The sequence below is a fragment of the Panthera uncia genome, assembly GCF_023721935.1.
Source record: "Panthera uncia isolate 11264 chromosome A3 unlocalized genomic scaffold, Puncia_PCG_1.0 HiC_scaffold_11, whole genome shotgun sequence".
In the NCBI taxonomy this organism is placed as follows: Eukaryota; Metazoa; Chordata; class Mammalia; order Carnivora; family Felidae; genus Panthera; species Panthera uncia.
The window spans coordinates 71,133,256-71,158,623 of record NW_026057578.1 but is presented as its reverse complement, the minus strand read 5'-3'; the positions used below and the strand labels follow the sequence as shown (position 1 = coordinate 71,158,623).

Below are 25,368 nucleotides of genomic sequence, written 5' to 3'. Positions count from 1 at the left end.
TTCTTTTTCTGTGTCTAATTCAACAAACACTCTTGAGCACTTACTATGGCCATGTGCTGTCCTAGGTGCTTCAGATACAGCAGGGTACAAACTTAAATACATTCCTGTCCTAATGTAGCTTACACTGGGATAAGACAATAAATTAGTAAAATAGGGATTATTAGCTAGATGGTGATAAGCACCATGGAGAAAGAAGTAGCTAAGGAGTTAAAGGAGTGTGTTTGACAATTTAAGTAGGTGACCAGGGAAGGGCTCCTTGATGAAGTGACATTTACCCAGAGACCTGGAGTGATACCTGTGGATCCAAGAGAAAAGCATTTAAGTCAGAGAAAATAGGGGTGGAAGGACCTGAATGTAGAGGATACCTGGGACTATCAAGCAACAATAAGGAGTTCCATGAGGCTGGAACAGGTGAGCAAGAGGAAGAGCAGTAGGAGATGAAATCAAAGACATAAGGGGAGGCCAGATTATAGATGATTGTAATACAATTGTGGCTTTGATTTAGAGTAAAATAGCCTGCAATCAGAAGGTTTTAAGCCAAAGAGTGACATGTTCTAAATTTTTTTTTCAAGGCAAAATCAAGAGTCCTGAGCCACCCAGTTTAAATTTCTGTTTTAATAGTATTACTAAATACTGTGTCAAGTACAGGGTGAGGAAGGAAGAAGCAGGGAGTTTGGTTAGGAGACTATTAGAGGAACAACGGGGACTAGGATCACTAGCCTGGAGGTAGTGAGAAGTGGTTGGATTTGAGCACATATTTTTTAGCTCTTTGTTATGGAAAATATAAATAAAGGAAATGATAAAGAATGGTCTAATGATCTATGTGCCCACTTTAGTAGTTGTCAGCTCATGTTCAATCTTGCTTTATCTATACCTCCAGCCACTTTCTGCCCCTCCCTTCCTCCTACTGTATTATGTTTTTTTAATGTTTATTGATTTCTTTTGAGAGAGAGAGAGCAGTAGGGGAGGGGGAAGTGTTTGCAAAGCCTGCCTGATTGTCAAAATCACCTGGGGGTATTTTTAAACATGCAGATTCAGGAACAAAAGCCAAGAAGATTCTGGTTCAGTAGGTCTGGGTATGAACCACCTAGTAATATGTGTATTTAAAAGGCTTCCTAGGTAATTCTGATAATCAGCTGGTATTAGCAACCACAGCTCTACATCATTAATGAAATTTGCCAGTTTTAATAATTCCAGAATGGATAGCAATTCCCCTATTCCCTTCTGGGTTTCCTGTAGTCTGTCCATAGCTTAAGTGTGTCTGTATGTGTATGTTGCCTGCTCTTCAGAATATGATTTTTACATCTCAGCTAATTTCCCATAATCCATATTTTTTATTTTAATCCGCATATCTCCCCCTCCCCCACAATAGCTCCCTGCTCTTTTCAAAGATAAATTTTCATTATATGCTATCAATGATAAAAGCAGATGTTCCCTGAAAATATTTTTCTATTATAAATAACTTTTAGAGGTGTGTACTTCGCCTGATTCTAAAGGATAATGTTCCATTTACCTTAACTATGGTGCTTTTTTTCGTAAATTTTAAGGCTAATTTGGTTTACTGTTCATCTTTTAATGAGAAGAATTTGATTACATATTGGTATTTGCCCACAGAGGGTAGGTATCCTTTTCAAGTCTAAAGCCCTAGAATGGTTGGACTCTTCTAATCCAGTATTTTGTAATTTTGCTATGAGATTTCTAGGAGCTTTAATTTTTTAATTATGGAATACACATATGAAAGGATATACTTAAAAATTTATAAAGTTGAAATCATTTTCAAGTGAACACTTAGGAAGCTACCTGGCCTCACTTCCATGCTTTAAGTAAAGGGACCACCCAGCATGCTACTAACTGTGTCCTTCTCTTTCTGATGTGCTATGACTGAAAAGTTAAATTATCCCAGTTAATAGAGAAAGAATGGTAGTTCAGAGTAGATCAGAGAACAGAGAGAAAGTTTGATTATGCTTCTGCTACCTCAGAAAATAGTACCCAAAACGTAGGATTGTGTTCCATTTGTTCTGGTTGTTGTAGATAATGCATCTCAAAAATAATAGGATGTTGTGTCTACCTGTTCATGCCAATTTCCTGGTTAAGCATTGCAAGCATGTTGTTAATCCAGATTACTGTGTACTGAATTCAGTAGAAATTCTGTCTTGATGCTTGCAAATGACTGAATGACTGACTATAATCCTTGCTTTTAATACTTGTTTTGAAACAGAAACTCTATTTCCAATACAATTAATCTCTTGCATGTTCTCTTTCCGTATGCATTTTTAGTATTTGTAAAAAAATGAGAAGGGAAGGGAATAAAAGCAGCAGCCACCATATGGGAGGCTTGTAGCCACTGCTACTTGCAGCGTCCATTGTGCCAACATGGAAAATAAAACTAAAAAAAGAAAAACCTAGTTTGAGTATAAAAGAAGCATCTTGGACATCCAACCAATAATGTATACAGACCTTTAAGCAGCAAAGAGAGAATAAATCATGTCTCTACAATGGGGAAAAATCCACTTTCTGTAGAAAAATCTGCCAGTGAGCTCACACACTAAGACTTGAGACTTTCAAGTCTGATAATTCTAAAATTTTATTAAATTTTTATCAGACTTTGGTTTTATTCAAAAACAATTTGAATCAATTAAGAAAAGGAAAATTATCTCTTAGACATAATTCTAAATATCAGGTTAAAAATCTCTAAGCTATGCTTATAAAATGCATTTTAATTAAGCCACTAGTTATATACTTGTGTTTCCTCTTGCAAATTTTTCATTTTGGCACATAGAAACAAAAGACAACAGAAATCGATTTCAGAAATATTTTAGTCACCATGGACCTTTGTGGAGACCACTATGAAAAATAATTTATTTCCAATAGTACTTTTCATAACTTCCACATTTCAATGGAAATAGTTAAAGGTAGAGTATATGTAACACAGTGGCTTGATGGAAGTAGTCAAGAGAACAAGAAATGAATTTGAGTTTAACATGTATAGAAACTTAGAAAAGAAGACCCCAGATACTAAATTCATAGTCGTTTTGTTGTTGGTGTTGTTTTTGTTTGTTTTTGTTTTACTTGAGAGAGAATTCTTCTCAGCAGATGTCTTGCGAATAATCCTAATGCGTGAAAGAGAGGAGAGCAGGGCTGCTTTGATTGGAGCAGATATGAGGACCCTCAACTAACCATCTTTCGCATGGCCGTTCTGTACCTCTCTCTGCACCACCTCCTGGGAGGCTTCTGGCTTACAGGAATCCTGCAAAAAGTCTTGATTTAGTTCAGATTCTTGACTTTGCAAATGACCTAGGCATACAATTAATGGATGGATTGGACCCAGAATACAGGTCTTTTGATTCCTATTTCTTGCTGCACAGAGTTGCCTATTTTCAGTTCCTGCAATTTGTTCCAGATATAAAAATCTTGTCCCTCTATGTAGTGAACAATTCTTTGATATCCAAATTAACAGAGGCCAGAGAGAGCTACTGTGAAATATATTCATGATCTATATACCTTCCAAATACAGGCTAATTTTTGGAAGTAGATTCTGGTTTTCTATTGTCTTTTCTGTTGTAATTATGAGCTTAGAGATAGGTACTTCTGAAAAATTCCTTCAATAGACAAAGTTAAAAATATCTAGTCATAAAAATAGTGACCAGTTTCCAGCACAAACTAGTGGGTGTTGCTATATCTCCTGACAACTCCCCCCCCCAACACACAAACCAGCCACCTGTTAGCTCTGTTCCTTCAGTGCTTCTCTGCTCTTTAACATAAGTAGCTACCTCTGAAGCACAAGTATCCCTCAGGCAGTATATTCCCTTGAACTTAGAGATTCCCTGTGTCAGATGAAACTTCAATTGCTTCTTCTCAAGCTTAGAAGCACATACTCTTCCTAAGGAAAAGTCTCCTATATCTCTCACAGCGTAGTTGCTTCTATGCACCCTACCTGGTGAAGGGTCTATCTTTTGCATATTCCCTCCAGTCAAGAAGACTTCCCTGAGCTTTACTTCATGAGCTAGCTTTTTAAAAGATAGGCATTTTCGGGGCATGGGGTGGCTCAGTCAGTTAAGCATAACTCTTGATTTCAGCTCAGGTCATGATCTCATGGTTCATGAGTTTGAGCCCGCATTGGGCTCTGCACTGACAGCATGGAGCCTGCTTGGTTTTCTCTTTCTCTCTCTCTCTCTCTCTCTCTCTCTGTCTCTCTGTCTCTCTGCCCCTTCCCTACTTGTGCTCTCTCTGTCTCAAAATAAATAAACTTAAAAAAAATAAAAGGAATTTTTATATGAATTTAGAAAATAGTGTTTAATATGTTTTTACAGATCATACCCCTGATTCTGATGCGTGTTTCCTGAAGAGGGTGTGGGCATGTGAAGTGTTGTAACACTTACTGGTTGATAGTCACTGAAGTAGATACCCATCTTCTGCTTAATTTTTTTTCTTGATTTTTAAAATGTCTAATTCTGACTAAACTTGTCAAGATTTATCTAAAATACATAAATTTAAAATTCCCTGTGTGCATTCACTGTGAAATTTGATATAATCAAGTTTACCGGTAAGATGTGTTCTCTGGTATCCATAATACATTTTTACAACTGTTTGACCTTTTTTCCCTCTTGCTTTCTACCCATTCACAAACACTACTTTTAATCATTATTTACAACATTTTTCATCCTGTGATGGAATTTCATTATGTGTTAATCATTAAGTAACCTTGACTAATGTGATTCACTTTGTGCAGTTAGAAGATTGTGCCAGTAAGGTATGATTTTCTTATAAAGACAGTTGGGAAGGGAACTACCAGATTATAGTAAGGAAATAAAAAGTGACATATTGGTGTCACTTCTGAGATGGTATTTTTCTAAAATCACTTAGCCTTTCTGTGTGTAAAGAGATACCGATTTTGTTTCAAACTTGAGTGTGCAAGAAATGTCTATTTTATTTTCTGTAATTCAAAGCAAATCTCTTTCAAGCCCCATCCTGTCTGACCAGTGGGAGGTTAATTCTCAGTCATCCCTGGGATTGTCTGCTCTCTTCCAGAAGGACCACAGAAAGGGTTTCATGCAGAGAGAACATTCAGGAAAGACTTCTCTGGCTTCTAGTCCATTCCAGTTGCCAGGACTATTGTCTGAGCCACCATGGTCCCCTGTAGCAGGATGCTTTGTGGCATTTTTGGGGACAGGAATCTTGCTGGTACCGGGAGTCCCTGGGCCTGGGACTCCTCTTCTCTGAGTGTTCAAGCTGCCCCCTTCTCAGGTGTAGCCATCCTGCACAGGCGCTGCTGGGGAGAAAGGCACAGGTCTCCATCTCTTAGGAAACCCAAGGCCTTTGGTACCTTCTCAAAGTCTTGGATAATCTCTTCCTCTTGGCTCTTGCCAGTTCTGCTTCTCTTTTACCTGCTAAAAGCCTAGTGTTAATCTTTGTCCTCCACTCATAGCATCATATGCCCTCTTTAAAATTCAATCTTGGAAGAGAAGTTGTCTCCAGGACACTAGCACCAAAAGCTTCCCTGAGCTTAGGGAATACAAAGGCTTTTCTCCCTTCTTTCAACCAGGAGTAGGGAAATAAGAGAAAAATTCAAATGACTATCACAATAGATTCTCCTGTATAATATTTGACATGTATAATGCTTAACATGATGATGACATTAGAATAATAGGAAAGTTGTTTTATTCCTTTAAGTGTGTTTGGAAAGTTTTAAAAAATATCTTGGTCATTCCCTGATTTTGTGTTGTCTTGTGTATGGTAGATAATATTATTATTATCCACAGAGTTAACCTTTCAAAGGAATGATGTCAGTCTCGCCTCATTTTCTTTTCTCAATTCTACTCTTGGAGCAGGTAAAAGAAAGAGGCCTAAAGTCTTTGTCCATGCCATTGAGAGTAGCAGTTGAGATTGGTTCTACAGACAGAATGGTAGTTTCTAACGTGGATTCCTAGGGGATGTGAAATTGTCCAAGGCAGACAAGATGCAGGAGGCAAAGTGAGACCAAGCATGCAGGGCTCCAAGGACCTCCATGCCCATTTCAGTCATACTAGTGGGCTTTTTTACTTACTTTAGGTATTAAATTCCATGTAAAATTTTGTTTTAATGAAGGATTCCATTGGTACAAAAATTAGGAGATCACTGAAGGACATACACATGTATATGCCTACAACATTTGAAGTCCCCTAGTATTTTGAGTTAAAGATCTTTTTTCAATAATTCTATGGCATAGAAATGAACCTTCTCCTTAAAATATCCTGTTGCTTAATTACCATTTACATGTGAAAATCCCTAAATGATAAGTCAAGTTCAAGGGATAGTATGATTTACTTGGACTGTCAGTTCCTTTTCTGGTTAATAGGACAAACCATTGTACATAGTTGTTGACATAAATCTTGCTGTTTATAGTAGTGAAATTGTGGGTTCTTAACAGTTACCATCACTCACCTGCTCACTACACAGAACAATAAAGGTCATAGATGGCATTAGGTTGCTCCAACCAAAATATTGAATGTCTCAACCAGAATTTAAAAAATTCTTTATTGATATTATTTTGTGGTTATACTGATCATCATATACATTTATATCTAACTACTGGTTCTTGTTAAACAAATGACTCAAATTTAATAAATTATTATTCAGGAGGTTTTTAGAATTCAGATAACAATGCTTAATTTTTAAATGGTTAAGCTTTATTTTATACCTAGCCAAATAACGCTTGCTATAATATTCATTAAAGATTCCACAAGTTTAAATATTCATATTAAATATTTTGTAATGACCTTTACAATACTATGTTTTTGCATCTTAAAAACATAGTCGAGTAAAACTATTTTAGTGTCAGACCTTTTTAGTAACATATATTCTGTTGTAGCTTGCAGAACAGAAAGTTCTTTTTTTACCCTACTCTGCTACTATTATTCTAGTACATAGACTTGAGAATATATGGTGTTTGTTGTGTAATATAACCATTAAAATTTTTATTTCTCTTCTGTTAGTATCGAATACTAAAATTTGAGTAGTCAAGTTGAGAGATGGTTTTTTCATTAGAAAAGTTTGTGCGGTCAATGCGAGAACTAGGACTTCCAACCTTGCTCAGCCAGGACATCCTACAAAAAATAAACAAATGAATAACAATTAGCACTCAAAGCATCTTTGGACTATCCAAAATTATCCCACCACAGGTTACAATGGGAGTTTACTTTTACTAAGTAACTTTTGCATCTAATGTGAAATATAATTTTTTATATTGTATACATCATGTATCAGAGTACCAGAAAGTTTAACACATAATTAAATAGGAACAAAGAAAAGCTTATAGCAAATTAAGCCCAGTAAACTCCTGATGATTTCATATTTTCCTTGTTTTAAAGCATTCAAAGCTATTAAAACCTAGCTCTTATATGTAAAAGGATAATATTTTTACAAAGAAGTAAATAATAAAAACAATTCACCATTGTTTTTTCTCATTACTCAGCACATGATAGGTGTGTGTACATATGTATATGTACATATCTGCCATGTGTTGAAAGAAAAAATGAAAAAAGTGTAAAGAATGTGATTTTCCATAAACATTTTAGATGAGGAGTGCCTGGTTGGCTCAGTCAATACAGTATGCAACTCTTGATCTCAGGGTTGTAAGTGCAAACCCTACTTTGGGTATAGAGATTCCATTAAAAAATAAGATCTTTTTAAAAATTTAAAAAAATTTTTCTTTTAATTATTTTTGAAAGAGAGAGAGAGAGCATGAACAAGGAAAGGACAGAGAGAGAGGGAGACACAGAATCTGAAAGCAGGCTCCGGGTTCTGAGCTGTCAAGCACAGAGACAGATGCGGGGCTCTAACCCAAAACCGTGAGATCATGATCTGAACCAAAGTCAGATGCTTAAACTGACTGAGCCACCCAGGCACCCCTTAAAAAAAATAAAATCTTAAAAAATTAAAATTAGCTGAACATTTTCTGATCTATTCAAAAACTATTTCTTAATACATATATTATCAAAATGGCCACGTTAAAGAGACAAGTTAAATGCTCTGAAACTATTTTTCGGCTTCTATAGTGCAATGGTTTTTATTTATTAGCAATATATCGGTGTTTAATTTATGCATTTGGGTACTTATCTGTGATGCTTCCTTATATAATTCAGGCTTAGTTTAATATTGTTGACCCCCGAGATATTACTGTTAAAGATTTTCCGGAATCTTTCTACCTATTAATAATTAGTTGGGATGACAGATTACATAGGACTACAGGTAAACAACCTGAAGCAGTTTTATATAAGCACTGGCTGTTACCCAGCTGTTGCTGTAGAAACAGTCCACAAGTTTGCCCATATCCCCAAAGTTCTTTCAAGTTGTGAGGCTAGTACCACATACAGCTGTGTACTATCATATGTAACACTCTCCTGTAACCTTGAATTAAAAAATATTTTCTATGCTAAAGTGGTCCGATAATCTGGAAATTACTCTTAATCAGTCTAGAGAAGAATGCCAATGATTCAAATTGCCATTGAATTATTTAACCCTTTCTTTGATTCTTTTGACAGTTTTACTAGGTAAGGTGAATTTTCATGTTTCTCCTTTCTCAGAAGCTAAGCCCAGTAACACATCTTATTTTCTTCAACTCATTTAGTTAAAATCTTCAAAGTTGAAATTGCACATGTTGAAGAACAAAATTCAGTTATTTAGAAAAGGAGCCAATGGCTTCAATTTTACTACTATCTCCTTGAAATCTTTTAGAAAACAAAGGCCAGAAATAATAAAAGCGAAAGTATATTAAGCACTATTTGCTCAGCACTGTGCTAAGTTCTTTATATAGACTCTAACCCTGTAAGTTATAGTCCATCATTACTCCCAAGGTATGGATGAGGAAAGAGAGAAGAGTTAAGTAATTTGCCCAGGGTAGTAGCAGTGGTGGTGATGACAAACGGTCAGATTGTGGCTGTGATTTGCTGACAGATTGGACATGATGTGAGGGAGAGAGGACTGAAGGATGACCCCAGAGTTACTGGTGAGAAACTATTTGGTAATGGTTGTGATTCACTGAAATGGAGAGACCGTGTGAAGAGCAGATTGGGGAAAGATTAGAAGTTCAGTTTTGAGTAGCCAAATTATGGAAAGAGCCCACATGTCCATCGACTGATGAATGGATAAAGATGTGGTATATAAGCACAATAGAATATTACTCAGCCATTAAAAAGAACAAAATCTTGCCATTGGCAATGTCATGGATTGAGCTAGAGAGTATAATGCTAAGTGAAATAAGTCAGTCAGGGAAAAACAGATACCGTATGATTTCATTCATGTGGAATTTAAGAAACAAAACAGAATGTAGGAGAAGGGTGGATGAAGAGAGGGAAGCAAACCATAATACTCAACTATAGAGAACAAACAGGGTTGATGGAGGGAGGTGGGTGGGGGATGGGCTAAATGGATGATGGGTATTAAGGAGGGTACTTGTGTTGATCACCGAGTGTTATATGTAAGTGATAAATCACTAAATTATACCTCTGAAACCAATATTACACTGTATGTTAACTAACTAGGATTTAATAAAAACTTGAAAAATAAAATCATATTTCCTAAAAAAAAAAAGTTCAATTTTGGAAAGTTGACTTTGAGATATCAGATATCTACATGAGATGTTGAGCAGGCAGTTGGATCTTTGAGTCTGGCTGGAGGAGATAAAGTTGGAATTTATCTGCAGGTAGTCAGTACTGAAAGCCATAAGATTGGATGGTATCACTGAGAAAAAGCATATAGAAAAGGAAAGAGGTACAGGGACTGTGTCTTAGGACACCCCAAAGTTAAGAGCTCAGGAAGCAGAGGAAAAACCAGCAAAGAAGAGAAGAAAGCATCTAGGGGGTAGGAGCAAAACTGGAAGGGCATCCTGTCCTAGGAGGCAAATGAAACCCTCCACAAATGGATCAACTGGGTCCCTGCTGCTGGCAGGTCAAGTAAGGTGAGGACTGAGAATTGACCATTGCATTTGGCAACACGCTGGTCACTGATGACCTCGATAAGTATAGTTTTGGTAGAGTTAAAGCTGTATTTCAATGGGCTCAAGAGAGAATGAGTGGAGAACAATTAGAACCAGTGAATCCAGGACAAGTACTAGTGGGCCTATGAGTTGCAATGACTAATCCACCTAGGATGAAAACTCAATGTATTTAGCTAGTTGAGAGCCTGACTACCTACTTGTAGCTGGTCTTCAACACCATTAAGAAGTTCACCAGCCACAAGTAGGGCCAAGGATAAATCTATGCCACTGCTAGGGGCAGAATGGTCATGCTGTTAGGTGATTCAGCTATGGCTTTGTATCAGATGCAGGAGGGCCACTTTGTGTCATGGCTCCAAGCATGCCACCCCTACTGCTAGGAGCAATCTTGCCTGACCTGCCTACTTACCGCCGAGTGTTCTGGTCACCTATCACTTGGCGAGCCCTGAGACTTCACTCATGTGCTGCTCCTTCGGTCAGCCCTTTATAGGTGTGGCTCAGATCTGGGAGATGGCAGAACTGCGAGGTCTCCTAGCTCAAGTGTTTTAATTTCACCTTTTTGTTTCAAGAAGGTTTAAAAACCACATAATCAAACAGTATCAGTTAATTCATTTCAGTAAATATTTAAGTAGCATTGTAAGCAAGGTGATATCCTTGATAATGGAATGCATTACAGATATCTAAAATGAAGTTTCTTTACTATCCAAAATATATAAAGAACTTATAAAACTCAACACCCAAAAAATGAATAGACATTTTTCCTAAGAAGATATACAGATGGCCAGTGGACCCTTGAAAAGATGCTCAATGTCACTCATCATCCAGGAAATTCAAATCAAAACTACAATGCAATACCACCTCACACCTGTCAGAATGGCCAAAATGAGTAACACAAGAAACGACAGGTGCTGGTGAGATGTGGAGAAAGGGGAACCCCTCTTAGACTGTTGGTAGGAATGCAAACCAGTGCAGCCACTCTGGCAAACAGTATGGAGGTTCCTCAAAAAGTCAAAAATAGAACTACCCTAGGATCCAACAGTTGCACTACTAGGTATTTATCCAAAGGATACAAAAATACTAATTTGCAGGATAAATGCTCCCCAATGTTCATAGCAGCACTATCCACAATGGCCAAATTATGGAAACAGCCCAAGTGTCCGTTGATTGATGAATGGATAAAGAGGATGTGGTATATGTACAATGGAATATTAGCCACAAAACAAGAACAAAATCATGCCATTTGCAACAATGTGGATGGAGCTAGAGAGTATTATGCTCAAAATAAGTCAGAGAAAGACAAATACCATATGGTTTCACTCATATATAGAATTTAAGAAACAAAACAAGCAAAGGGGGAAAAAAGAGGCAAACCAAGAAACTATAGAGAACAAACTGATGGTTGCTAGATGGGAGGTGGGGGGATGGTTGAAATAGGGGATGGGGATTAACAAGGGCACTTGTTGTGATGAGTAGCAGGTATCGGTTTTAAGTGTTGAATCACCAAACTGTACACCTGAAATTAATATTACACTGTATGTTGACCAATGGAATTTAAATAAAAACTTGGAAAACACAAAATTTGTGAAACTGGCTGCCAAGAGAAGCCAAAGGAGACATGATGACTAATGCAGTATCCTGGATGGGATTCTGGACCAAGAAAAGGACATTAGTGGAAAAACTAGTGAAAGATAAATGAAGTATGGAGTTTGGTTAAAAATAAAGGAATAAAATGAAATTTCTTCCCTCAGTAACTCACAATCTAACAGAAGAGTTTGGAGAATAATAAAAATTACTATAAAGTAATTCAGAATGTGATGTGCATTGTGATTTTAATGTAAAGGCAGAGGAAATGGTTGGGGTTAATTTCTGGTCAAGGTACTCAGGGACATCCTTGTGATGCCAATGGCACTGGAGCTAAATTATAAAGAAAATAGTATTGAAAATTTCAAATCTTAGGATAGGGAATGCCAGCTTAAGCTTGACAGGAAACTAAGAAGCATAGGGAAAAAAATGGATAATGTTAACCAATTAAAAATGTAAAACTTTAGAGAATAGTCAAAAAAAAATGTCTTAAAGCCATAACAAAGAACAAACCGGAAAACTTACCTGCAATTTTCTTACTCTACAAAGAGCACTTAAAAACCAATACATAAAAGATAGCCATTCCATGGAAAAATGGACAAAGAACATAAACATAAGAAATATAAATGGCCAATAAATATGTGAAATATTCTCTTACTCATAATTTTAAAATTATAAATCAAACAAGAACAAGATACCATCTGTTACTTATGAAATGGCAAAGATTTGAAAAATTGATTATATCTAGTAGTGATAGTTTAGAGGCACTTTTCTAGATTGATGGGAATGCAACTCTGTACAGCTTTTTAAAAGGGCAACTTGGTACTACCTATCAAAATTTTAAATGTCCATGACTTACAGACGTGCTGTCATAGAGAGGGGGCCCTGGGATGCGACTCTGAGATGGAGATTAGTTTGTAGGGATTGCTCTTGGGTTCAAGAACCGTGGGAGGCAAAGAAAGTAGACAGCATTGGCCTGAGGGGGAAGTTGGGTGAGATGTAGTCTCATTGAAGACCTCGGCCAACACACAGGAGCTCTGAATTAGGGAAGACCCTTCAGGGCTGTCCCAAGGTACAGTGAGAGGGCTGGGTCTTTATATCCCACCCCTCCCCCCATTAGCCAGTCATTACAGAAGAGCTGCCCAGAGAAGGGGTGACTGTTTGTGTTATGACTTCCTTTTGCTAGGGCAACTTCTGAAGAGGGCTGACAGTTGAGGGCCACCTTCCACCAGCACTCCTGGCACCTGGAGAATAAGCCCACATATTCTCACAAGTGGGCAGCCAGAATGAATAGAAGATGCAAGATAGAAGTAGTAATTAGTGGGACAAGGGCTCAGGGCAGGTTCGTAAGCAGACTCGTTACATTTAGAAGACAGGACAAATCTTATCTGTACAGAAGACAGTGGGTCAAAACACACACACACACAATTTGATATGAAGAGGCATTTACATAAGATAGCCTGAGGTAAGGTAATTTACTGAGAATTACTGGAGGTGAGGTAGGGTTGAGGAATTTAAGTGAAAATGGTGTTAATAATTGCTATGGGAGGGGCACCTGAGTGGCTCAGTGGGTTAAGGTCTGATTCTGAATTTTGGCTCAGGTCATGATCTCACAGTTCGTGAGTTCGAGTCCCACATCAGGCTCTGTGCTGACAGTCTGGAGACTGGGATTCTCTTTCTCTCCTTCTCTCTCTACCCGTTCCCTGCTTGCTCTCTCAAAATTAAAAAAACAAATTAAAAAAATTAATAATTGTTATGAGAGTTAATTGCTGAAGAGCAAGGGGAGCCCTTGAGGATGAATAGATGGCCAGGAATGGAACATGTGCCTGTCTGCACTGCGCTGAGCTCTACTTCCTTAGACGTCTGTCCTCTAAGCACAGTGGAAACAATAGGGCCAGGGATCAGTGCTTGGGCCAAAGGCTTCTCCATAGGGACATCCCATCTTAGGGGCAGAGTAACAATTCAATCTGATGTTTCCTGGAGTGAGCAATGGAAGGTAGGACATCCCCCAACCTGGAGTGGACTTCTCCTTAGCCAGCTGCGGAGCTGTGGTCTTAGGTTTACTGGAGTACGGTGAATGAGCCATTTCATGGGGGAGCTTCTGATTTTGGTACCTTTGTACCTCTTCTCTTAAATTGGGCAGATCCTCCACAGAAGGTATGTCCAATATCCACCTAGAGTCTATAAATTTGGCTATGTGTGTTCTGGGAAGAAGGGTAAGACCTCAGTATTTAGTGTGTAATTTTCACTGAATATCTGTTATCAGCACTTGATCTTTTTTCAGCTGTGCCTCTAAGACCCTCTCCAGAGCTTGAAATTCTGGCTTCCACCTGGGTGGGTGGTGCAGCCACTCCCCTGTAAGGGATGGGAGATAAAAGCTTATTAAACAAATTTTAAATCCTTGTATTTTTGACCCCACATTTCTGCCCACTTCTGCCCACTGCCTTGGGGAGTTTCCACTGTGTTAAAAGGGCCATTTCTCTGCTTCTCCCACTGGACACTTACCATTCAGATCAGTGTGACCATTAGCTCATTTGCTTTCTAATTTCCCAAGTTTTGTTGCCTTGTTTTCCAAAGTTTTGAAGTTTTCTCTCTCATTCTTTGTTCTTCTGGGTGTTTAAACCTTTTTTAAAAAATCAATTTTACTCACACTTAAGTGGGGCTTAAATGGGAGAAGTAAATGCATATGTTCAAAATGTAACATCTTTAATTGGAAGTATGGCTTTTTCCTTTATGTTTAAATCTTCAATCCATCTGGAATTATATGATTGCATTATATGAAAAAGAGATCTTAATTTTGAATGGTTAGATATTTTCCCCAGCACAACTGTTATCAGAGACTGAATCTACGTATATGCCTGAATCTTTTTCTAAACATTCTATTTGACTTCACTGATAGCTTTGGTTAATCCCTAAACCATTACCAAACTATTTTATTTTTAATAAAATTTGTTAAATTGGCTTCCATACAAACCCAGTATTCATCCTAACAAGTGCCCTCCCCAATGCTCATCACTCACTTTCCTCTCTCCCCCGACCCCCCATCAACCCTGTTTGTTCTCTGTGTTTAAGAGTCTCTTATGGTCTGCCCCCCTTCCCTCTCTGTAACATTTTTCCCCATTACCTTCCCCCATGGTCTTCTGTTCAGTTTGTCAAGATCCACATATGAATGAAAACATATGATATCTTTCTCTGACTTATTTCACTGAGCATAATACCCTCCAGTTCCATCCATGTTGCTGCAAATGGCATGATTTTATTCTTTCTCATTACCAAGTAGTATTCCATTGTATATATAAACCACATCTTTATCCATTCATCAGTTGATGGATATTTAGGCTCTTTCCATAATTTGGCTATTGTTGAAAGCGCTGCTATAAACATTGGGGTACATATACCCCTATGCATAACACTCCTGTATCCTTTAGATAAATTCTTAGTTGTGCTATTGCTGGGTCACAGAGTACCTCTATTTTTAATTTTTTGCGGAACCTCCACACTGTTTTCCAGAGGGGTTGCACCAGTTTGCATTCCCACCAACAGTGCAAGAGGGTTCCCATTTCTCCACATCCTCACCAGCATCTAGTTTCCTGATTTGTTCATTTTAGCCATTCTGACAGGCGTGAGGTGTTATTTCAGTGTGGCTTTGATTTGTATTTGCCTGATGATGAGTGACGTTGAGCATTGTTTTTGTGTCTGTTGGCCATCTGGATGTCTTCTTTGGAAAACTGTCTATTCATGTCTTCTGCCCATTTCTTTACTGGATTTTTTTTTTTTTCAGGTGTGGAGTTTGGTGAGTTCTTTATAGATTTTGGATACCAACCATTTATCCAATATGTGATTTGCAAATATCTTTTCCCATTCTGTCAGTTGCCTTTTAGTTTTATTGATTGTTTTCTTGATCAACAAGACCTATTGATGAGGTCACAATAGTTTATTTTTGCTTTTCATTCTCTTGTCTTTGGAGATGTGTCGAGTAAGAAATTGCTGCAGCTGAGGTCAAAAAGGTTGTTGCCTGTTTTCTGCTCTAGGGTTTTGATGGTTTCCTGTCTCACATTCAGGTCTTTCATCCATTTTGAGTATATTTTTGTGTATGGTGTAAGAAAGTGGTCTAGTTTCATTCTTCTGCATGTTGCTGTCCAATTCTCCCAGCACCATTTTTTAAAGAGACCATCTTTTTTCCATTGGATACTCTTTCCTGTTTTGTCAAAGATTAGCTGGCCATACGTTTATGGGTCCAATTCTGGAGTCTCCATTCTATACCATTGGTCTATGTATCTGTTTTTGTGCTAATACCATACTGTCTTGATGATTACAGCTTTGCAGTAGAAGCTAAAGTCTGGGATTGTGATGCCTCCCACTTTGGTTTTCTACTTCAGTATTACTTTGACTATTTGGCGTCTTGTGTGGTTCCACACAAATTTTAGGATTGTTCGTTCTAGCTTTGAGAATGCCGGTGCAATTTTGATTGGGATTGCATTGAATGCATAGATTGCTTTGGGTAGTATTGACATTTTAACAATATTTATTCTTCCCATCCATGAGCATGGAATGTTTTTCTGTTTCTTTGTGTCTTCTTCAGTTTCCTTCATAAGCTTTCTATACTTTTCAGCATACAGATCTTTTACATCTTTGGTTAGGTTTATTCCTAGATATTTTATGGTTCTTGGTGCAATTGTAAATGGAATCAGTTTCTTTCTCTGTTGCTTCATTATTGGTGTATAAAAATGCAACCGACTTCTGTACATTGATTTTTGTTCCCTGTGACTTTGCTGACTTCATGTATGAGTTCTAGCAGACTTTGGGTGGAGTCTGTCGGGTTTTCCGTATACAGTATCATGTCATCTGTGAAAAGTGAAAGTTTGACTTCTTTGCCAGTTTTGATGCCTTTTATTTCCTTTTGTTGTCTGATTGCTGATGCTAGCACTTCCAACACTATGTTAAACAACAGCGGTGAGAGTGGACATCCCTGTCGTGTTCCTGATCTCAGGGGGAAAGCTCTCAGTTTTTCCCCATTGAGGATGATATTAGCTGTGGGCTTTTCATAAATGGATTTCATGATGTTTAAGTATTTCCTTCTATTCTTTCTTTAGGGTTTTTATTAAAAAAAGGATGCTGGATTTTGTCAAATGCTTTTTCTGCATATATTAACAGGATCATATGGCTCTTTTCTTTTATTAATGTGATGTATCACATTAATTGATTTGCGAATATTTCCTGCAGCCCAGGAATGAATCCCACTTGATCATGGTGAATAATTCTTTTTATATGCTGTTGAGTTTGATTTGCTAGTATCTTGTTGAGAATTTTTGCATCCATGTTCATCAGGGATATTGGCCTGTAGTTCTCCTTTTATGTTGGGTCTCTGTCTGGTTTGAGAATCAAAGTAATGCTGGCTTTGTAGGATGAGTCCAGAAGTTTTCCCTCCTTTTCTATTTTTTGGAACAGCTTGAGAAGGATAGGTATTAATGCTGCTTTAAATGTCTGGTAGAATTCCCCAGAGAAGCCATCTGGCCCTGGACTCTTATTTGTTGGGAGACTTTTGATAACTGATTCAATTTCTACACTAGTTATGGGTCTGTTCAAATTTTTTATTTCTTCCCGTTTGAGTTTTGGTAGTGTATAGGTGTTTAGGAATTTGTCCATTTCTTCCAGGTTGTCCAGTTTGTTGGCATATAATTTTTCATAGTATTCCCTGATAATTGCTTGTATTTCTGAGGGATTGGTTGTAATAATTCCATTTTCATTCATGATTTTATTTGGGTCATCTCCCTTTTGTTTTTGAGAAGTCTGGCTAGAGGTTTATCAATTTTGTTTATTTTTTTGAAAAACCAACTCTTAGTTTGATTTGTTCTGTTTTGGTTTTTTTTTTTTTTTTTTTTTTGATTCTCTATTGTTTATTTCTCCTCTGATCTTTATTATTTCTCTTCTGCTGGATTTGGGGTTCCTTTGCTGTTCTGCTTCTAGTTCCTTTAGGTGTGCTGTTAGATTTTGTATTTGGGATTTTTCTTGTTTTTTGAGATAGGCCTAGAATACCAAACTATTTTAATTCTTATAGCTTTAGAATATATTTTAATGCCCAGCAGTGTCTGTTACCCCCCAACCTCATTATTCCAATTGTCATTGTTTATCATGAAGTCTATTAGATTTTAGCATAATTTTGTCCAGTCCAAATCCCCTTATAAATCTTAAAATACCCTTGTAAATTTTAAAATAATTCGGAAAGAATGGACATTCTAACATTTAATCTTATCAAGAGTAACAGATTTTCCCTATTTCTGTTCTTTACATTTCTCCTCAAAATTTTGTAGTTTACTTAATTCAGGTTCTTAATTAAATACCTATAAGTTAATACTTAGATATATTTTATTTTTCTTGCTATTTTGAACAAGATGCTTTTTAATCATCATGTTTTTAAACTGGTACATAGGGAAACTAGTGATCTCTTCATTGGAATCAGATGCCTTACTGAAGTTCCTTAGAATAGTTTTCTTTGGGGTTCCGAGATAAACCACCCTATGTACTTCTCCAGAATTCATTGTTAGTCAGTTTTTATCACATTAATTGGATAATTTCAAGTTGCTCCTTATTGTAGGCTATCTAGTCACATTTTTGTTGGTACTAAGCCTTTGAAAGAATTGCTTTAGTACATAAATAAAGAATCATGAACAGTGTTCACTGAGTCAAGGGGCCAGTATGATCAGAGTACATTGCTCTGGCTAAAGCATATTTTACCTATTAGGTCAGTAGACTCAATAAATACTGAATGGATGGATGGTTGGATGGATGAGTGAATTATATTTGCTTGAGAGACACTGAAGTATAATATTTATGCTATAAATCTGAATCTGCTCTATGTGTGTATATCTTTCAGGTATTTTTATTTAAGTAACATGATACACTGGTAGGCTTTTAAAGCCTTTTTTTTTTTTAAATAAGAAGGTTCAACTAATACAAATGGAAGAATAAGAATGGAAAGTGGAAAATTCTGTTAACAGAAGTCATGTTACTTGATAAACATGTCCTCCCTTCACTCTAATATATTTTAAATGCTGTGTGTAGAGATTTTGAAAATTAAAATATTTCTGTGAAGTCAATTCTTTTACCAAAATCATGTTGCCTTTAACAATTACAAAGTAATACGAGGACATTTCATTATAGATGCATTTCTTACATGTTTCATGAGGATTATACATGGTTATAAAAATAATTTTTATGGAGTGGCAAAAGACAATGATCTTGCATGTGTTTTAAGTATTCTTCAGGTCATCTTTGCATGGAAAAAAAGAATAAAAAACAGTGCTGATAAATGTTAGATGACCAGGGGAAAATTCCATTCGTTTACTAAATTAACTATGTTGTATTTTTCTGTTCCTACTCAGGCAGTCACCAACTATTGGTCCCCTCAAGGGTTTCCACAGCATTCTGATTCTTTGGTGCAGATGGCACACATTTGGCGATCCAGTATAGTAAAAGCCACACATTTATGGCCTCAGCAGCCAGCAAAGAGGCCAGCTGTGACTTTCTAAAACACACTTAGTTATTTCCCCTCCCAGAGACCCTTCTCTGACTGCCTCTATCTAAAAAGGACCCGCCCAACTATTGTGTGCATCATGGGAAGTATCACATTCAGTAATTTCTATGTTTATGTAATTCTTGATGTGTTCGTTACATGCCTCCTCCATATTAGAATGCAAATTCTATGAAGGCAGAGGAGGAATCTGACTATTGCATCCCAAACATCTAGCATGATGCCTGATGACAGGGGGCACTCAGTAAATACAACACATCCTGAATGAACCCATCTTTGTCATTTGCCTGCCTTCTTTGGGTCTACAGCTTCCATGCATGAGAAAAGGGGCACATTTCTAAGGTTTTCCACAGTTCACACACAGAAGGGAGCCCTGGGCATGAACTTTTTAACTTTTTAATTTTATCTCCCATGAAATAACCCTCCCCCCATTTTTTACACACTTTGAAAGGTAAACAAATAGTTGCTCTTATTACAGAAAAGTGATAAAATTCATGTCAGTAACAAGTAAGGACTATGTTCATCCTCACAGAGGAAACTGGAGGCCTATGGGTCTGACCTAATAACTTGAATGCAAGCACGTGAACCAAGTTTATTTGTGGAATCAGTTCACTTATTTTTGCCAGCCCCCAAATTTTACTGCAGTTCTTGTGATTTTAAGCTTATTCATTGTATACATTAGCATAGTAACTGACTTCACCCAGCGTTTAGGGTGATTATTACAACACCCCTGGAGGTCCAAGTCCATCTTGCAGACCAAGTCACATGACCTGCCACCATTTCAATCAAGTTCAGGGCACAGTTGGTTGTATATGCTCAGATGAGTTTTAATTATCAAAAATCCTTAGACATTGTTCTTGGAATCTCAAAGCTGTATAAACACCTATTGTAGTTGTATTTATTCAGGGTTTTAAAGCTTTTTAAAAAGAAGAGTCCTTTCTTCCAACATAATCTTGCATGAAAGCTTAATGCTTATAGAAGTGAGGTGCTTCTCTGAAGCAAGGGAATGGTTGGGGGTGAGGTTCAGAACCTCCCCCTCAGGCCTCTGTTTCCTGGCTATACCTTGAGTACCTCTGGGGGATCCCAAGGGCTCCAAAGAGCTCAATTTAAAAATTGCCCTATTAACCTATCACTGAGCAAGGATATATGGGATGGAATGTATGGAGAATCCATAATAAGTAGAAGTGGAAACCAACATAGGACTGTCTCTTCTATTACTCAAGTCATTGAGTGTTTCCTACAAAATGTACTAAGTTCCTGAAGTGATAGGAAAAATTCCATTTAATATCCTTATTGAAACAAAGAGGTAGAATTAAAGCACTAGAAAGCCAACACTATTAATAATTCATAGCAGTTCTATTTCCTGGGACTGAAGTGGGGCGGCATAATCCTTTCGGACATCTCTGCAGCACCAGTGTAAAACATAGACCAAAGCAAGAAAGCAGACAGAAGAGACAGTTAATGAATTAAGAGCTAATATGATGCATAGTGGAAAATATTGAGTTGCCTGCCCATTTGAAGCTTTTAAAGTATCATCAATAATGGAAGGATGGCACATATTTTTGCTATTCTCCTTTCTTAAGCATGTTTCTTACTCAGTTACATGTGGACAAATACTACCATAGACTTCACTAGTTTAAAAAAATTTTAACATTTATTTATGAGACAGAGACAGAGCACAAGTGGGGAAGGGGCAGAGAGAAGGAGAGAGGGAGGTACAGAATCTGAAGCAGGCTCCAAGCTCTGGGCTGTCAGCACAGAGTCTGACACAGGGCTTGAACCCATGAACCCTAAGATCATGACATGAGCCAAAGTCGGAGAATTAACCGACTAAGGCAGCCAGGTGCCCCATCAATAGGAACTTTTTAATGGTATTAAAAAAAATTTTTTTTTAACGTTTATTGATTATTTTTGTGAGAGAGAGAGACAGAGTGCGAGCAGGGGAGGGGCAGAGACAGAGAGAAGACGACACAGAATTTGAAGCAGGCTCCAGGCTCTGAGCTGTCAGCACAGAGTCTGACACAGGGCTCCAACTCTCAGATGGTGAGATCATGACCAGAGCCAAAGTCGGATGCTTAACCAACTGAGCTACCCAGGCGCCCCTTTAATGGTATTTTAATAGACCGTTGACCCTCGAACAATATGAATTTGAACTGCATAGGTCCACTTACACGTGGATTTTGTACAGCACAGTACAATAAATGTGTTTTCTCTTATTTTAATAACATTTCTAGCTTATTTTAAGAATATAGTATATAATACATCTAACATACAAAACATGTGTTCACCAACTGTTGATGTTATTGGCAAAGCTTCTGGTCAATAGTAAGAATTAGCGGTTACATTTTTGGGGAGTCCAATGCTATATGTGGATTTCCAAGCACATAGAGGGTTGGTACCCCTACCACTGCATTGTTGAAGTGTCAACTGTAATGTCTAAAACTTCTGCCATATTGTAGCTCATGATCAGTGAAGAGTTCAGTGATTATCAAGGGAATCCTAGCACTTTCATAATTAACCTGAAGCCAAATTACTCTTCTTTAAAATGGAGATAACCCTCACCTTACTGAGTCACTGAATGGATTAAAAAGAATGTATATAAATTGCCCAGTACAACATCTGACACACAGTAAGCTCTTAATAGCAGCTCTTACAGTGTAATTGTTCTCTGTCTTTGCCAAAGATGGTGGACTGGCTCTTAAGCAAGCTCTGTGACCGGCAAAGTCACACTCTTCCTGTGGAATTCACTCATAAAACCTGGAGTTACTGCTGAGCATGTCATTCAATCTCCTCAATTGGGAGAGTCTGGGAGAGCTACCCAGGCTATGCCCAGGATTCTGAAAAACAGCCACCTGGATCAAAGGGCCTGGGAGCAGAGGAGGCAGAAGAAGCAAAGGCAGTCACTTCTCTGTCATACCACAGTTTCGGGTCAGCAAAGTGACGGATACTCTCTCCTGTTTAGTGGAAAGAAAAGACAGAGTGGCACAGTGGTAATGGAGGTGGACTTTGGATCAGTTCTGCTTGAGTGCAAATCCAGCTGCCACTTCCCCGCTGGTCACAGTGGACAAGTACCTTCAATTCTAAATGTCTCATTTGTAAAATGGAGAGTATGTCACCTGACCCAGAGGTGTTATGAAGATGAAAGGAGATAATCTGTAAATTGTTTCAGACAGTATGTAGAAAGTAGTAAACATTCAAAATTTAGCTGTTTTCTTAGGGTACCATAGTAGGTAATGAAAACCATCTTAGCTATTTTAGAATGCATTTAATATAGGGCATTGGGTCCTTGCAAAATCACTATGAGTCATAGACTGGAAGAACATATTTAGATGGGGCCTGTTGGAGCAACTCTGTAGAATTGGCTGCTCAAATATGAAATGTTAAAACTGTGATTCTCCTGAAAATATAAACGTAAGTGTCAAAGATTTCTATTTGACACACGAAGTAATGACAGAACCTGGTTCAAAGGAGAACATATGTAGACATATGTGTGTATATACATTCATGCAATCAGGGATGCTGAACTCAACTGGCTAATAGATATGAAACTGGTTTAAATGCTACAGGGCAGGACTGTCCAACACTGCTGTATTATGAGCATCGTGTACAATTCAAAATCTTGAATCTTGTACCATATTAAAGTAAAAATAGGTGAAATTAATTTATCATTTAGTCCAATATATCTAAAATATTTCAGTATATAATCCATATAAACAATAAATGAACAAAATGATAGAGTTTACATACCTTTTATATTGAGGCTTTGAATTCTGGTATTTTACACTTACGACATATCTCAATTCAAACTGGCTACATTACAAGTGCTCAATAATTGCATATGGCTAGTGACTCCCATATTATTAGAGTTTTAGGGCAATAAAAAGAATGTTTGGGATTATCTTTTCTTTAGGGCAAAAGTCAATTATATATCTACCAGAAAAAAAGGTAACTTGCTTTGCTATGAACAAGGAGTATTATTAGCATTTCTTTGGTTTGCAACAAGTAAATTTCTACCTTAGAGTTGTCAAGTAGTGTAGTTAGTAGAAAATCAAAGGGGCATATCTGTAACATCAGAAAATTGCTGAAAGTTCCCAAAACAATACCCAGAACTTTCGTGAAATTTCCCTAATCTCCATTGCTAAGCCTTGGACAATTTTTTGTGTGTGATAGGCCCATGAGGGGAGCTGCTGGGAATCAGGAGACTGTCACTGAAATCATTGCACTAATGGACATGCTACCCTAGCCACAGTCCAGGCATCAGGAAGTCTCACCAGGATTACTGGCTCCAGCATCACCTAATAGCAGCTAGATCCTCACACTAGCTAAGTGGATGATTCAGGCATTTCTGCTGCTTCTCTTTCCACCTATATCAATTTCAAATTCAGATTTCACATGAGGATTTCTGATGGATGAAACCTACATCACATTGGAGTCTCTAGCTGTGAAGGAGTGAGGGAAACACGGTTCCTGGCTCTCCCGGGTCTGCAGTAAAGGAAAAGCACCAGAAGGACTATGGAACCAAGAGTGAGCAAGGCAATATACCGTGTTTACCGCTGCTGTCATTCAGTTGACAAGAACTTGATGAACTTCTCCATTATGGGATACAGAGGATAAGTACTTTTTTTTTCTGGTCTGCATGACAGCAACATTTTTGTGGGCTCTCTCATATCTAGGGTTCCTCTAAGCACTACAACAGAACTAAGGAACACTAACACTGAAGAGTCAGGTGAAAAAGGAGAAGCAGATAGAGGACAGGTAGAAGGAATGAACAAAGAACAGGGAGGTGTCCAAAAAGTATGGTGTTAAAGAAAACAAAGGCCACAGAGTATTTTAAGAAGGAGGGAGAAGTCAACTTCCAAATGCTGCTAAGACTCTAAGAAAAACATGAGCTGAAATGTACTTTGGGGACCTTAGCAAGATCAGCTTTGGTGATGTGCTGGGGGTGGAAGCCACATTAAAGTGGTTTCAGGAGTGAGGGGGAAGTGAAGAAATGCCGACAGCAAGAATAGATCAATCTTTTGAGCTGTCTGACTCTGAAAAGAGGAGAGACACAGAGGAGCTTTATACATCTTTAAGGCTCTGTTTTTGGCAAGCAAGCAGGCCTCGATTCTGAATTCGATGCCTTCCAATATTTATGAGCGCTTTGTCTCAGAAGAACAATATTTGAGGAGGATTGTTTTACTAACACACAGTCTAGGGCGTTTTCTATTCCAGATATGTTAAAATCTACTCCTACATGAAGCCAAATGAAAAGTGAGTTGGCCAGACTCCCCTGTGTTTTCACCTCTCCCCCTGACCTCTCTACTTCCCCCCAAAATGCTCACGAGGCAAATTGAATTTTGGGGGGTGATGTCATTAGTTGATGGAGGGTTACTAGATAGAACCAAGCTGTGATCCACCCAGAGCAGAGGTAGTTATTTTATTCTTTTTTAAAAAGCCTTGTTCCTGGCTCTCTTTTATGTCCCCACCCTTGTTTTTTGCCCTTTTTCACTCTTTTGTTATAGTTTTACATATTCTGACAAGTCACTTTAAATTACGTTGGGAACAAAGTGAGGTATCAACACATAACACTGAGGGTTTCTTTTTTCTTCTTGCTGATACTGTTTCTTTGATTTTATAAAGGAGATTACTGCAAAGGAGGGTAGAGATTTATTTATGGAGTTTTGCTTTACAGCCAACTTTACTAGATACTTTTTTCATTAAAGCAAGGCATGCAATGTTCTGAGGTCATAAAGAGTGAGTGAGGAGATGGATTAAATGTGTGATGGACCTTAAGAAGGGCACTTATTGGGATGAGCAGTGGGTGTTACATCTAAGTATGAATCAGTGGGTTATTCTCCTGGAGTTAACATACTACACTGTATGTTAACTAACTTGAACCTAGATAGATAGACCATTAGGCTGTCTTTTAAGGGTATCACCTGTGACACCATATTGCATTACATGTTCTTAACCCTAGAGATGTGGGCTTTCAGAATGCCTTTAAAGATATGCCCAGAAGTCAAAATATTGAAACTTTTCTTTATTGGGATGTTTCATAATCAGGGAAATGGTGTATGGTCCGAACCTCTTAGGGTTAAAAAAATTCTTTTCAGATTTTCATTTTCCCCTAAGGAAGGTGTTTTATCTTTAAATCCAAGTAGGTGACTCAGTTCATAGGGGGAGGCTCATGATAGGATAAAAATGCCATTGAAATGTCAGTTCATAAGTGGTCACCTGCAAGTGGGACTTGGATATTATACCCTGAATATTTTTTCAGCACTAATGTGTTCAATGCACATAAGTT

General features: G+C 37.8%; 1 protein-coding gene across 1 annotated transcript in view; it reads right to left on the bottom strand.

Moving 5' to 3' along the window:
- Window positions 1–5,900: 5,900 nt before the first annotated feature.
- ACYP2 (acylphosphatase 2) overlaps window positions 5,901–25,368 on the bottom strand; it is a 178,191-nt gene continuing 158,723 nt past the window's right edge. The window contains exon 4 of the mRNA XM_049650257.1: window positions 5,901–7,082. Within this exon, the coding sequence (XP_049506214.1) occupies window positions 6,968–7,082 (115 nt within the window). The 3' untranslated portion in view covers window positions 5,901–6,967. The remainder of the gene's footprint in view (window positions 7,083–25,368) is intronic.